The sequence below is a fragment of the Branchiostoma lanceolatum genome, chromosome 8, assembly GCF_035083965.1.
Source record: "Branchiostoma lanceolatum isolate klBraLanc5 chromosome 8, klBraLanc5.hap2, whole genome shotgun sequence".
Classification (NCBI taxonomy): domain Eukaryota; kingdom Metazoa; phylum Chordata; class Leptocardii; order Amphioxiformes; family Branchiostomatidae; genus Branchiostoma; species Branchiostoma lanceolatum.
In genome coordinates this window covers 13,058,349-13,072,266 of record NC_089729.1, presented here as the reverse complement: position 1 = coordinate 13,072,266, position 13,918 = coordinate 13,058,349, and the positions used below count along the sequence as shown (strand labels likewise).

General features: G+C 39.8%; 1 protein-coding gene across 1 annotated transcript; it reads right to left on the bottom strand.

Moving 5' to 3' along the window:
- Positions 1–1,795: 1,795 nt before the first annotated feature.
- Positions 1,796–13,193, bottom strand: LOC136439877 (cilia- and flagella-associated protein 52-like). Its single transcript, XM_066435534.1, has 14 exons — positions 13,004–13,193; positions 11,878–12,077; positions 10,875–11,011; positions 9,543–9,671; positions 9,003–9,102; positions 8,363–8,610; positions 7,757–7,814; positions 7,354–7,466; positions 7,002–7,147; positions 4,607–4,752; positions 3,936–4,087; positions 3,322–3,424; positions 2,480–2,614; positions 1,796–1,981 (listed from the first exon to the last, which is right to left on the bottom strand). The coding sequence occupies exons 1-14, from the start codon at positions 13,065–13,067 to the stop codon at positions 1,835–1,837; spliced, it is 1,878 nt and encodes a 625-aa protein (XP_066291631.1). The 5' UTR covers positions 13,068–13,193; the 3' UTR covers positions 1,796–1,834.
- Positions 13,194–13,918: the final 725 nt, after the last annotated feature.

The following is a 13,918-nucleotide window of genomic DNA, read 5'->3' as shown; positions in this document are numbered from 1 at the left end:
ACATGACCTCCTTGGCGTCACACTCCAGGTTTGTACTGGAGAGTACAAGCTTCATATTCAGACAGATGTATTTGATCCACTCACCCCGGGAAGGACTCTTACTGCTCTTTTCGAGAAGTGCGATGGGTTCTTTTACATGTATGTGCTTGAGGTGTGTCTCTTCTTAAACACAGGCCTGCCATTTAAACCCTTAAGCCAAGGGATGTCTCTAAAACTAATTGAGTGAAGTGAGGAAATTTGTGTAAAGTACCTTTCCCAAGGGAACAATGTCAACTGGACAAGTTAGGGGACGGGACTCTGGGTTCTCGGCCAAACACCCTGCCACTTTAGGTCCCATCAGAGATGTCTCTGACTCAGAAGCTAGCTAATTTTCACTTGACACAAGAAAGTAAAAGGGACCTGTTTAAGTGGGGCACAATATCTGGGCCTGCTAGGGATTCGAACTCACACCATTTAGATTCTACATCAACAACCCTAAAACCACAATACCACCTAAATCCGTGTTCCCTGTGGCCTGTGATTTTAGCTCAAAACTATTTGTCACTTTTGAAACAAGAGGACATAGGAAACTAAAATGAGACAGTAAACATTTATTTTGATTCTTGAGGAACGACTCAAAACTTTCTATCAAACAATAGCCTCACATTGAACAATCACCATTATTCTAGTGCTTTATCTACAAGACCTACAAGTATCATTTATTGTCTAACAGTTTTTTGTGACAGGTTTTAATAAAAAACTGTGAAGAAGTTGAATTTGTAAGGTATAACTTGTAAGAAATTTGAGCACATGAATGACTGCCTTACTCAAAAGAATTCTTATAATACACAATATAGGCCAAAAAGTAGTAACGTTATATGCACTGCATGCGCAGATTGAAACATTTCAGTATATAGAATTCAACAATTTAACCCTGAAGTGCAATTCAAATTACATGTACTAAACGAAGCAAGCAAGTTTAATCTTGTTTTCTTTTATGTTCATATCTATGCAAAAACAACCAGCAAATACACCTTTCCTTAGAACAATGCGTTAGTTAGTTAAACACGCCATATAAATGTGCAACTAACAGTACAGGTGTAGCGGGCCAGACTACACCCCTTGCAAAATCATACCCGGGTATATATTTTGGCCAGTGGTATATTCTTGCCTGCTACACCCAAGTAACCTCCAACACACACATCGGATACTTGCATATTTTCCTTGCTCACAAGATAACTCATATGTACAAACTTTGGTCAGTAGACAGTAAACATACCTGACCACAACAGGCTCTAGTAAGTTTTCTAGATTTTGCAATTTTCATCTAAGGCACTTTATTCAGATACAAAGTGAGATTAATGTGTACGTCTATGTGTTTGATACACTAGTAGGTTAATAATTTGTACAATTGGTGAACAGTGCAAAAAGTGGCTGCACAGTAACGTTGCATCCTATTGGACAAGGACAAAGACTAATTAAAGTTACAGCAAAAACAAGGCACTTTTGTGATGGCAACTACTATCAGCAACTGTAAATGCAGAAATATTTGTGGGCATTTAGTTTTGCGGTAAGGAGAACATGGAGTGTTCTGTGGTTTTGAGTTTTTCGCAGTCACACAATGGAGCAGCTTTCCGTGGTGGTTTTAAGTTTGCGGTAAAGAGTTCACTGCAAAAACTGCAAACATAAAACCACCGCAAATATTTCTGTATTTACAGTACCTTAGATGCTTTACAACATGACATTTGTCACCATAGACATATGGGGCTGCCAGTTTGCAATGAAATGTTACAGTCATGAGATTTAAGTTTCTATAATTCAATCAGTCTTTGTTCTTAGCTATGGTGGGTTGGATTCAGTGCGGGTACCGCCACCTCAGGATGGCACCGTCTGTACTGACGCTGACGATGTGCCTCTGGTCAGGAGAGATCTTCAGTTTGGAGATGTCCCCGCTGTGACCGATGCCGACATGGGTGACTTCTCCTTCATCGTACTTCCATACCTGTAACAAAACAAGACTCTTTAGTGAAAGAATCACAAGTGTACATTTGAATCCACAGGCCAGAATCTAACCAAGACGGGGGCGACACAGGTTATCTGGCACTTCAAAATCTAGCCTTCATTCTATTCATTGCCAATAATCTAAAGATATCACATTTATTTCATAGCCAATGAAGGTATCTGTGTTCAGTCAGATATTTGTTGCTTATTTTCAATTGGTAACTGTACTTTTGGAATCATCTTTTAACAAAGTCTAAGCTTTGGGAACCTGAAAACAGTTGTTGCAATCCTCTTGACACATAGAACATGTACCTGTGTATGTACCTAAGAGAGCCACACCTCAAGCACATTAAAGAACCCACCGCACTTATAGATATGTATACCTCCGAGTCCATCCTGTCTTATTGTCAGTTTGTACTTACCAAAGTATAAACCTGGTGTGTTATGCTTTGCTGTGGTTTACCAGTTAAGCCATAAGCAAACAAACAAACAAACATACCTTGATGAGTTTGTCGTCACCCCCTGTGACGTAGAAGTCGCCGTGAGGAGAGATGTCCATGCCGTTGATGGCTCCAGACTTGGACCCGTCAAGCTCTCTGATCTGATTACCATCATACACCTCCCAGTAACCAATCTGTGGGGGACATAGAATGATTTAATCAATAGAATTCCATTGCTAATACTTAGTGAACTGTTATTGAACTCCCCATTGTAATTCATTTATTATTATATATATATTATAATAGCAGCTGCTGCTTTAGTGTTAAGGTTTATAAAGTTGCCATTCATTGTTAGGTGAAACAAAAAAATAGCAACTTTGGGTCTAAACCATAATAGCCTAGTGTTTGTAAATGAAAATGCAGGGACATGCTAGCTTTAGAAAAGACCATTATATGAAAACTTCCCATAAAGGAAATTTACTCTTAAGTTTACATAATCTCATTTTGTCATTTAGTGTTGAAAAATCCTATGCAAGTAAGGTGTTTATTCTGTATGACAAAAATACCGGGGAAAAAATCATCACCACGCCGACATATGATGCCAGGTCTTTCCTTTGACTTTGACAACTGCTTGGAGATGGTTTTATTGCCTTCCACAATTTGTGGAAATAGTCCAATCCTATAGCTCATACCACCTTAGTAATGAAATAATACAATACAGAATTTCAAAAAAAGATTGACCAATATGCTGCCTGATTTTGATGGACAGACAGGTTTGGTCCGTTCCATTCAATCCCATTTTAACCTTCAGTACCCTGAAGCAGCCATTTGGCACCCCATTCTTTGTTGGTTAGAGAGTTAGGCAGCAGGTAGAAGGTTAAAACATGAAGTCAGGACCTACCTTCCTGTCGGTGCCAGAAGTGATGACCTGGAACTCCTCAGGATGGTAGTTCACACAGCGGAACAGGGTGTTGGAAAACAGAACCTGGTTACGCACAAACCGCCTAGGGGGAAAAGTACACAGGGACAACTTTGAGATGTGGGCATTTTTTCATTAAGTCAGTGATGGCAAGAAATACATTTCACATGTAGATCTAAAAATAAACATTAGTTGATTAGTTAACAAGGAAATTAAAGAGTTATGACTATAAAACATCTAAAAGCATTGTATTCTCCAATTGCAGTTTTAAATTCATTTGTAGATTTTCATTTGTTTATTTTTTCTTCCTTCCCTCCTTCCTTCCTTCCATCCATCCAACACCATTTGATTGTTCATCCACCAATCCAAACATCCATACACCCACCCACCCATCTACCAATCCACACAAACGCACACACACACACACACTGATGAACACACACACACACACATAAACACACACCCCCAAACATGCACAAACACACACACACATGATCACACACACACAAACATGCACACACACACACCGATGAATCAGCATACAACACTACTAATACAGATAAGATCTACTGTTAAGAAAAAAGATAATTCCTTACTGCAGGTCCCAGATGATACAGGTGCCGTCACTGCTGGCGGTGACACACTCCATGTCGTTCCTGCGCACCTTGATGCAGGTGACGGAGGCTTTGTGCTCCTTCATCGCCTCCACCAGCTTCTGGTAGGACGGCGTGATGTCCCACACACGCACCTGGGTTTTATTAGAAAAAGGAAAAAAGTTAAATTTTGACATTATCACACCTGGCATCATCATGCTTGTAGACACAGTTGGCACCCTAAATTGTAACATTTTTGCAATGTTTTAAGGTGATTTTTTGCCTCACCAGTTTTTGAGGTGATTTCTTTTAAGCAAGCTCATCACACAGCAAACATACCATTTTTTTACTTTGCAATTGGGATAATGCAAAGAAGGACAGCATTTGTTTGGAGATGGATTGTTGATTTCATGGTGATAGGTATCCTTGAAAATTGTAAAGTTTAAAATAAAACCGTACAAATGTTTCACGATTTGCAGTATGGTGTTTTCCATTGTGTTAATATGGTTGTTTCAGCCGTGAATTCGAAAATGCTGCAAACACAGTGCAACTATATTTGATTTCCTTGAACTTCGATGAATTTACAGTGACTGGTATTAGAAAAATCATATGACTCAAATGCATGACAACAGATATGCTTCCAGGTCACAACACAAGAAAGACATCTTGATTACCTGTCCTTCGCCGCCACCGCTAATAATTCGCCTCCCACCATTGGTGCAGGCGATGGCTGTGACCCCCTTGGGGTGAGCGTCGTTGATTACGTACATCTCCTTGCCAGTTTCTGGGTAGAACGCTCGGATCTTCCCATCCTGCCATGCTGGGTTCAAGAAAAATAATTAGGTTAACAGTCTGTAGTAGATGGTACTGTGTATGTTACATTGGTTCCTATTGGTCTACAGATTAAAGCCTTGGTACTGATTGGCTCTTTGGTCCTAATTGGCTCATTGTACATATTACACAGATTCCAACAGGTGCTAGCCTTGGTGCTGATTGACTCACTGATATGTTACACAGCATTCTATTGGTCTATTGTACTAGCATTCGTGCTGATTGGCTCACTGTATATCACACAGCATCTATTGGTCTACAGGTGCTAGCCTTGGTGCTGATTGGCTCACTGTACATGTTTCACAGGTTCCTATTGGCCTACAGGTGCTAGCCCTGGTGCTGATTGACTCAGTCACTGATATGTTCTATTCTATTGGTCTACAGGCAGTGTTCTTGCCAGCCTGAAATTTTTACCCGTCATTTCAATTTTGCTTGAGGGAAGAACATATCGAGCGCCGAAGGCGCGAGGCGTTGCGCCGGAGGTGTGACCATCCTAGGGGGGTCCGGGGGAGAATATTCTCCCCCGAAAAATTTTGAAATCTAGACCCTCTGAAACGCTGTTTTCTGCATTTTGAGGGGCAAATTTCCTGGTAGAATAAGCTTAGTTTAATGACATCTCTTTCGGTAAAAAATTACACAAGGGTTTCAGGCTTAATTTTGGGGGGAGGCGTGTCATCTCGGTAAGATCGAATGTTCACACACAACCTACACTTCTATGTTGTATACAATCAGCAAAGAAAAGAAAAGTAAGCAAAACTTTATTATGTATCTACGTCCTACAAAAAATACACACAGAATAAGTCAGCAAAAATAAAACACAATTTTTCAACACTTGTCCCGTATGCTCCCTGTAATTATTGAACATAATGAGGAATTTGACACCCTACTTTGAGAAAGAACGCCATAAAGACGTCCATTTTTTTCTCCCAAGTTTTCCACGGTTAATTTCTCCGGTAACTGCACTGAATGCGTTAAAAAGTTGTTGATTCAAGCCTTCCAACAGCCGCTTCAATGTGTGATCCTCGCGATCCCCGCCTTTCCCCTAACATCTCGCAAATTCACGCTTAGCTGAAATCTCGCGAGTAGCGAGACTCGCATGTCACTGGTCGTTTTTCATTGACGCAACGGAGACGAGCACTGTGATTGGTGGAATAGAATATCTGATGCCTGTTTACCATTTATTGCGGGAAGAAAGCGCATGTAACTCAGCCGCCACGGCTTGAAACTTTAATAATGTTTTATAGATTACAGAAAGCCTGATAGCTATAGGAATATTTCTGAATTTTTAGGCTTTTTTGATGACAATAACTGACTGTGAACCGAGAGGGACAAAACAGAAATAAACGTCAGCCCGATGCGACCGGCCAAAACTGTAGTGGGGAGGGCGGCGCATGACGCCGAGTTTTCGGCGGCCACCAAATATTACTAGCAACCACCACGGCGGTCTTTGTGTGTGGCTGGGGTTGTCGCCAGCAGGCATTAGAAACGCTCTAGATCGCCCTCGTCGCGAACTTCCACTGATCCTCTGGAGTTTTTGCAAAATTCTAAACTCTGACTAAGTATCTTTACACACCGATTTTTGTCCATTAAAAATGATGGGTTGCGCAAAAATTTTGTCCGTCATGAGCGACAAAAACCCGTCAAATGACGGAAGGACGGGTGCTGGCGAGAACACTGTCTACAGGTGCTGGCCTTGGTGCTGATTGACTCACTAATAAGTTACACAGACTTCTGTTGGTCTACAGGTGCTTGCCTTGGTGCTAATTGTCTCACTGATATGTTACACAGCATTCTATTGGTCTACAGGTGCTAGCCTTGGTGCTGATTGGCTCACTGTGTATGTTACATAGGTTCCTTTTGGCCTACGGCTGCTAGTCTTGGTGCTGATTGGCTCACTGTACATGTTACACAGGTCCCTATTGGCCTACAGGCATGAGCCTTGGTGCTGATTGGCTTACTGATACGTTACACAGCATTCTATTGGTCTACAGGTGCTAGCCTTGGTGCTGATTGGCTCACTAATGTTACACAGAATTCTATTGGTCTACAGGTGCTTGCCTTGGTGCTGATTTGTTACACAGCATTCTATTGGTCTACAGGTGCTGACCTTGATGCTGATTGGCTCACTGATATGTTCTACAGCATTCTATTGGTCTATAAATGCCAGCCTTTGTGCTGATTGGCTTACAGGGTGCAAAATAGCTTACTATAATGTTTACAAAGTAAAGCATTACTCACCACTGACAATAGACTTGCCGTCAGGCATGAAGTCAATGGCGTGACACAGCTCCTTCACACTGATACGCAGCAGTTCCTTCCCCTTGTCGGCGTGCCACACACGGATGTCATCCTTAGAGCAGGTCGCAAACAGGTCCGAACACTCGCTGTGGGATTCCAAGATGGGAAAGTTTAATCATAAAAAAAGCTGCAATTATATTTTTGACAGGTACATGATATCATAAGTTACCTTTGTAATGGCTGAGACATGTATATAAGTCCTACAACAAGTAGACATAGCACAACACTTGTACAAAATATTTGATGACATTTATTGAAGGATTATAACTTAATGCAATATGGCTTCACTTACCGTGGGAAGACAATATCACGGACAGCGGCAAAGTGACAGGAGCGGATGAGCTCGCAGGTGAACTCAGCAAAGTTGAAACGGTAGATCTGCGACTTCTCTGACCCTACAAAGAACTAAAACGAAAAACATGATCATTAGAAATGAGTTATCATCACTGTATATAACTTGTATGTTAAAGATCATTCTTGTTCAATGGTATAAAAATTGCCATGAATACATAATGTTAAGTATTTCTAGAATGAAAAATATCATGTTTTTGAACAATTGGCATTTAAGTGTTTTTTTCTTTTGAAAATACATTTACATTTTCTAAAATCAGTATCTTCGTCTTGTAATTTTTCATGTTGTAGATTTTTTCAAAATTCTCTAATTTAATGATAAACCTTAAAGTGGAAAGTCTTACCTGATGTCCTTCTCCCCTAAGGGCCACGGATTTGACGCCTCCTTCTACCTTAGCAGTCCTGTAAGAATTGGAAATGATTTTATATACATAAACTCAATTTTACTATTGGTAAAAGGTGTGGGCAGCATTAACCCCTGAAACATGATGTAAATGATGATGATGAATGCTCAGGCACAATGAGGCATTAATGCCATGGTCCAGTCAGAAAAAAGTTAATGCGGCCACATTTTTTTCCAAATATGCCAGGCTATTGACAAAGTAGTGCTGCTTTTACATCTGAAATAATGCCTTTTGTTGGTAAATTTGATATTTGACATTTGTATACTAGACACATCTACAACAAGAATCACTGTTGCATAATATCACACCACCATGTGTTATAAGTTACAAGTGATGAGTTACATAGATTATTTATTGAAATAACTACTGCATGGATGTACTCAATACCAATTGACCTTGAATTACAGTAACACAATTTCAGAAACCTTCCCACTGCAGTTCATAGCATTTTTTAAACATCCAATCAAAAGGTTTCATACTGTGAGATACTGTGTACCTCAAGGCTTACTATTGGGACCAATACAATGTCATGCATTCTCTACTTACTGGTTTGCCAGTTTCTTGAAGGTAGCTTTCTTGTCCTTCTTGTTGACTGCCTGTGTCACCACAGCTACGGTGCCATCTCCCCCTCCCACCAAGATGTTGCCAGTCTTCAGCAGCGCCATTGCCGTCACCCCCAGGCTGAATTTGTCCTTCTCTGGGCCGTAGTGTTGGAACAGCTTCGTTTTCGTGTTGATGGCCAGAATGTCGCCAGTAGTTGTACCACAGTAGAAGTAGCTGTCGTCATCTTTCACCTGAAGATAATGTAAATGGTGAGATGCAAATTGTCTACCACAACAGAGACAATGCCTGCCATTGGACAGATGTGACCGACATTTACAAGTCATGTATACCCAATAACAGAAAGTATACCAATTTTAAGTCTTCCTTTGCTATCTGTTCATGCATCCTACCAAAAGTCAACTCTTCATGCTGTAAGCGATCACACGATAAAGTGTATCTCAAGGCTAACATTACTGGGACCAATACAGGTATTTTGTGAAAAATGATCACTACTTTTTCATTTTTCATTAATTGTTCACAAAAATGTTTCTCACTAAATTTGTTTTATTGTGTCATTGACGTATTTTGATGGAATAGGAGCAAAAAGAAAATTTGAAGGATAATCAACATAATCAACTACTACCTCGATGCACTTGACAACCCTCTTGATCTGTCCCATGTTGACATCAGTTGGTCGGATCTTTCTGTTGGCCACATCCAAGTCCCACACGCGAAGGGTGCCACTGCATGACACATTTGATTTTCATTTAGTAACTTTTCATTTCACATAGAAATGCAGCATGGTTATACATGATAAACCTTACATGGATTTATGTTTAAACCTGATTTTACTGTAACATTAACTGTTACATTTCAGAAATACTGAAAATATACCCCTCAAGTAGGTCAAGAGATGTACAAACATGTATATCAGATTTGAAAATTGAAGTGTAGAGTCATATAGCTATTATTCCCCAATGTGCCTTCATGCCTAAGACTTACATTGCATGGTAGTAAAATTTGAAAAGAAATCTGGAGATGTTTCAAAACTCTCTAGATACTTGAGGATGAAAATATCTCAAAATCCTTGGAAAAATCCCTAGATGTTTTGAAAAATCTCAAGATACTCATGTATATTATCTATACTTACTTACATCCTAAGTATCAAAATGTTTGAACTTACTCTCCACCAGTGAAGAACAGGTCGTCGTTGTTGTTAGCGAACTTGACACAGTATGTGATCCCTGCACTAGCCACTGCTGCAGGACTGCCACAGATCGCCTCCTTCTTGCTGATATTCCACACCACAACACTGTACAGCAATGAAATAGAACATGATTGTTAGTTCTGAACAGGTTTGTCTATCATTGTTCACAAAAGACTTTCACTTCTTCAGTTGTATTTTGTGAGTCCAGGGCTTGAATAACAAGAACATTTAGAATAGGTAAATGCTGTGAACATTAACATGGGGGGAAATGCAAGAACGAGAAAAATCGACATTTGCTCCGAGCGAATCCAGCATATTTCAATCATGCAATAATGGACATTTTGAGCGCATGTTCTTGCAACGTGACCTCCGGTAACCTGAATGGAACACCTCTTCGATGGCCAATGACAGATGGAACAGGTCGAACCTTAGATTGAACATGGAACGGGGAAAGCACTTTTGGCCCGTTTTTGGTCTGAAAATAGGCCCAATAGTCCCCAATATGAGTCATTTTAAAGTTCGAGCCAAAAACATACACTCCATCAGACTCTATTTTAATGTTGAGGTTCCAATCTAAAATTTTGTAAAACCTGAGAACTAACAATTGGTTTGATGTTGCCACATGGAAGAATGAAAGCAAAACAAGTGTTCTCACAGTCAGACGGTAAAAGATCAAACAGATATAATACTAAATAATAAATGGTAAAAGTGTCCACCTTTTCTATTCTCTGTCAGAGAAGTTATCTATCTTGAGAGTAATAACAAAGATAATACTTTGTATACAGTCAAAACTGCCAAAAAAGACCACTCAGAGGAGTGATAAAATCTGGTCTATGTCGACAGGTGATCACTTATAATAGACAAGATTCTTAATGCTTGTGTCAGTAGGAAAAATTATCTAAGCGACCCTCCAAAAGTTGGCACATAGATCAGGTGGTCCTTATCTAAGAGGCAGTCACAAATACAGGTTTGACTGTAATAGACCAATCCTGACTGTCCATCACAATTAGCAGTTCAACCAATGACAATCAGTTATAACCAATGGGAGAGAGTGGCTGCATGTCCGTCAAATATTTGAATTTTTATGTTTTATTGGGGGTAGTGGGACCATGGGCTTTGTCTACAATTTGAAACTGACAAAAACACAATGTAAGTAATTGAGTTTTAATTGCAAGTTCTTGCCCGAGGGCTAATTGCAACATGAATCAATGCATAGAAAAAGTATACAGATACAAGTGGCTATTCTAAGAACTGCTACGGAATACAATCTACACTTTTTGGGCTTGACTTCTTTGTTTGAACTCTGACCTGCTGTCGTCCTGTCCGCCCAGCGTCACCAGGTACTTGTCGTTGGGAGAGAAAGCCAGCGCCTCGACCTTGACCTTGTGCAAGCTCAGTCTGCAGTACATGCTGCAGGAGGCAAAGTCCCAGATGATGACGTCCGCCTGGAAATAAAAATCATTCAGAGATATTAATTCTGACTTTGTCCATTCTGAAAAAAATGGACAAAGAATTACTGTGGGTAGAATATAGATTAGTAGAAACTTTGAAATGAATAATTGAAAAGAAAGGAGATATGAAAAAGATATTTCATCATAACTATAAACTTCATTGACATAGAATGACTGATATGTTAGGCCACATTATAAGTCATTTCATTGGTTCTTGGACACGTTCAAGTGAAAAATCATGCAAGACGTCAGGATAAGATAAGTTTTGAATTTTCATCTTGCTGACTACATTCACTGCCAAAAACCACTATGTATCATTTAGCTACAACCTTACCTACTCGAGTCTTTTTCATTTAAATTTCCTTCGAGTTGCTTGAGTAATCTTTGTATATCATTACTTTTGCCTACATTTAATTACAGGAAAGTAGCTTGCCTGCATTGTACTGTTTAAAGAAAAGATGATGCAGGCCATGTATTAGTGATACTGTTTAAAGGCAACCAAAGCAATATCAGGGCTCGAAAATCGGATTTTGAAAGTCAATTTATTTAGTCATATCTATACATGATCACTATCACAATGTATAGCAATGTCCATGATGCAAAAATATGACTTTGTTGTAATGTGAGAAGTTACTGAGAACTCACTGAAAATCGTCACCAGAGTTTTAATTTGTAGGCTCGCGAAACTAAGGGGATCATCGTATGGCATGGTTTTAAAATGCTCAAAGTATGAAGTAATATTACTGTAAATACGCATATGTGCTAGACAGTGCTAGCAAATGTCACTACCATTATTTTTGTCCCTAATATTGCTTTGCTTGCCTTTAAAAGCATAATAACCTGATTTTAACACTTCTTACCTTGAAGCCCATGTGAGTGACCTGTCCAGAGGCCAGGTACTTGCCACTCTTGGACACAGCCAGACACCGGACATCGTTGGTGTGGCCACTCAGGAAGTGCTGCTCGCTGCTGACGATGTCCTGAATGATGACCGTACAACCCAGCGGGTAGACCACATGTCGTCTGTCAGGATGGACAATCAAACCACCTGGCACATCACCTGAGACAAGACAAGACAACGCAAAACATACTGTAAATCATTTTGTTCGCAGGGATTTGACTTTTGAAAAAAGAAGATGCAGAAGAAGATGAAACAATTGTAGAAATCCAGTTATGGTATTTTGCAAGACAAAAAAACATGGTGTGACCCCTCACCGCAAACTTGTCACACATGTTCTATTCATAATTCGTATTCCCTTCCATTGTTAAAATAAAAATTTGGAACAGACAACCCTCTACTCTTTGATTTTGGCAAAGTAGTCTGTATGTTAAGCATATGTAATGTAAATCAATGTGACAGTCAGCATTTAAACATTACTTGACTTACATATAAATAACACAGTTTTGCAATCATCCAACTTAAAATGCTTCATGTATTGACAGATATTGAGATATTGATTAAAAAGACACAACAAATTTCAGCAAACAAAACACATCTAAAGTCCTATGTCAGAGACTTATTTGCTTTGATACTTTATCAAGATTCAGTGGTCGATTTGAAAATATAATATTCCTAAATTACATAGATACAGCTATGATAATAATTAGGGCACGATTTTGGTACTTGCACTGGCTTGTGGAATAAAATAGTGTTCTGAAGTTATAATTGTCGCTATAGTCTTGTTGAACTGTCTGCTTCTGCCAATGTTTGAGGTCACATAATAATATGTTCTAAAATTCTGACCCAAAAAAAACTTCCATCTAGCAAATTCTCTTACAACACAGTCGCCAGTTAAACAACTTTAGGAATTACTTATAGCTTTTATTTGAAATGTACGAAGTAGTTTGCGACTAGAATCGTGTGCTCATTGCTGTACGTGGTAGCATTTAAACAAACCATTTAGCAAAACGATTGGAAGTAATATGGCGAAAGTCAACACGTTGACGTCGTTAGAATCTAAAAAGAAATCTGAAAACCAGTTTTACCTGCAAACCCGATCGTGCAGTCTAGTTCAAGTTTGGGAACGCTGTCCTCGGTTGCTGTACTCATCTTTCTGTCTCTTTAGTTGGTTTGAGGAGGAAAGTTTCCGCTGTTTTAGGCGCTAGTTTGAATGAAGTGTATAGGCGGCACCAGGCAACAAACAACACCAACAAACTACAGAACTGGTCATGCGCAGACAACCTAATGCTGTTGGCATGGTAACTGAAACTCGATCCCAGAGTCCTTAGTACAGACCAAATGCAGTTGTAGGGGAGAAATTTACAAAATAATACACAAATTTTCTTTTCATTCAATACTTTGGCGTTATTTGTTTACATCGACGATAAGAAAACACATTTTGTGACGAATTTTCGAAGATAATTGTTAATCTTTTCGACGCTGAACCTATAATAAAAACACCCCTTCACCCCTCTTTGGTCTGTCCCTCACAGGCAAGTGTCGTTCCCAGGGCGCTTGGCACAAGAGGTCAGAGCTTATTTCCCGACAGGCTTTGATGGGCATTGCACTGGCGGGCTTTTCAAATTGCGTTACAAAGGTGTTGGGAGGATGAAGTATCGCTTTGATTCTTGCACCACGCTACCAAAGCCAAGAATCACGAAAACCAAAATACACCGCACAACAATTAATCAATCAATAACCTGAGTCCTCTTCTTCAATGGTAGCCTGTAACACACTATAGGGAGAATGATTTGACAGGGGAGTTTGGCCACCATCGGGTTTTATTTTCCCGGTGCTGGGAGGAGGGAGAAATGTTAACCATCCGGCGGACTGACTCTGACTGAAACCAACTGTTTCCTTTTTGCCGAATACCCCCGTACTTGAAGGCCTGGTGTAGGCTACACAGGCCTGCAGTTTTAGTCTCTACCAGGCTCCATAGGTTGCTGGGGTAAAAGTAGAAA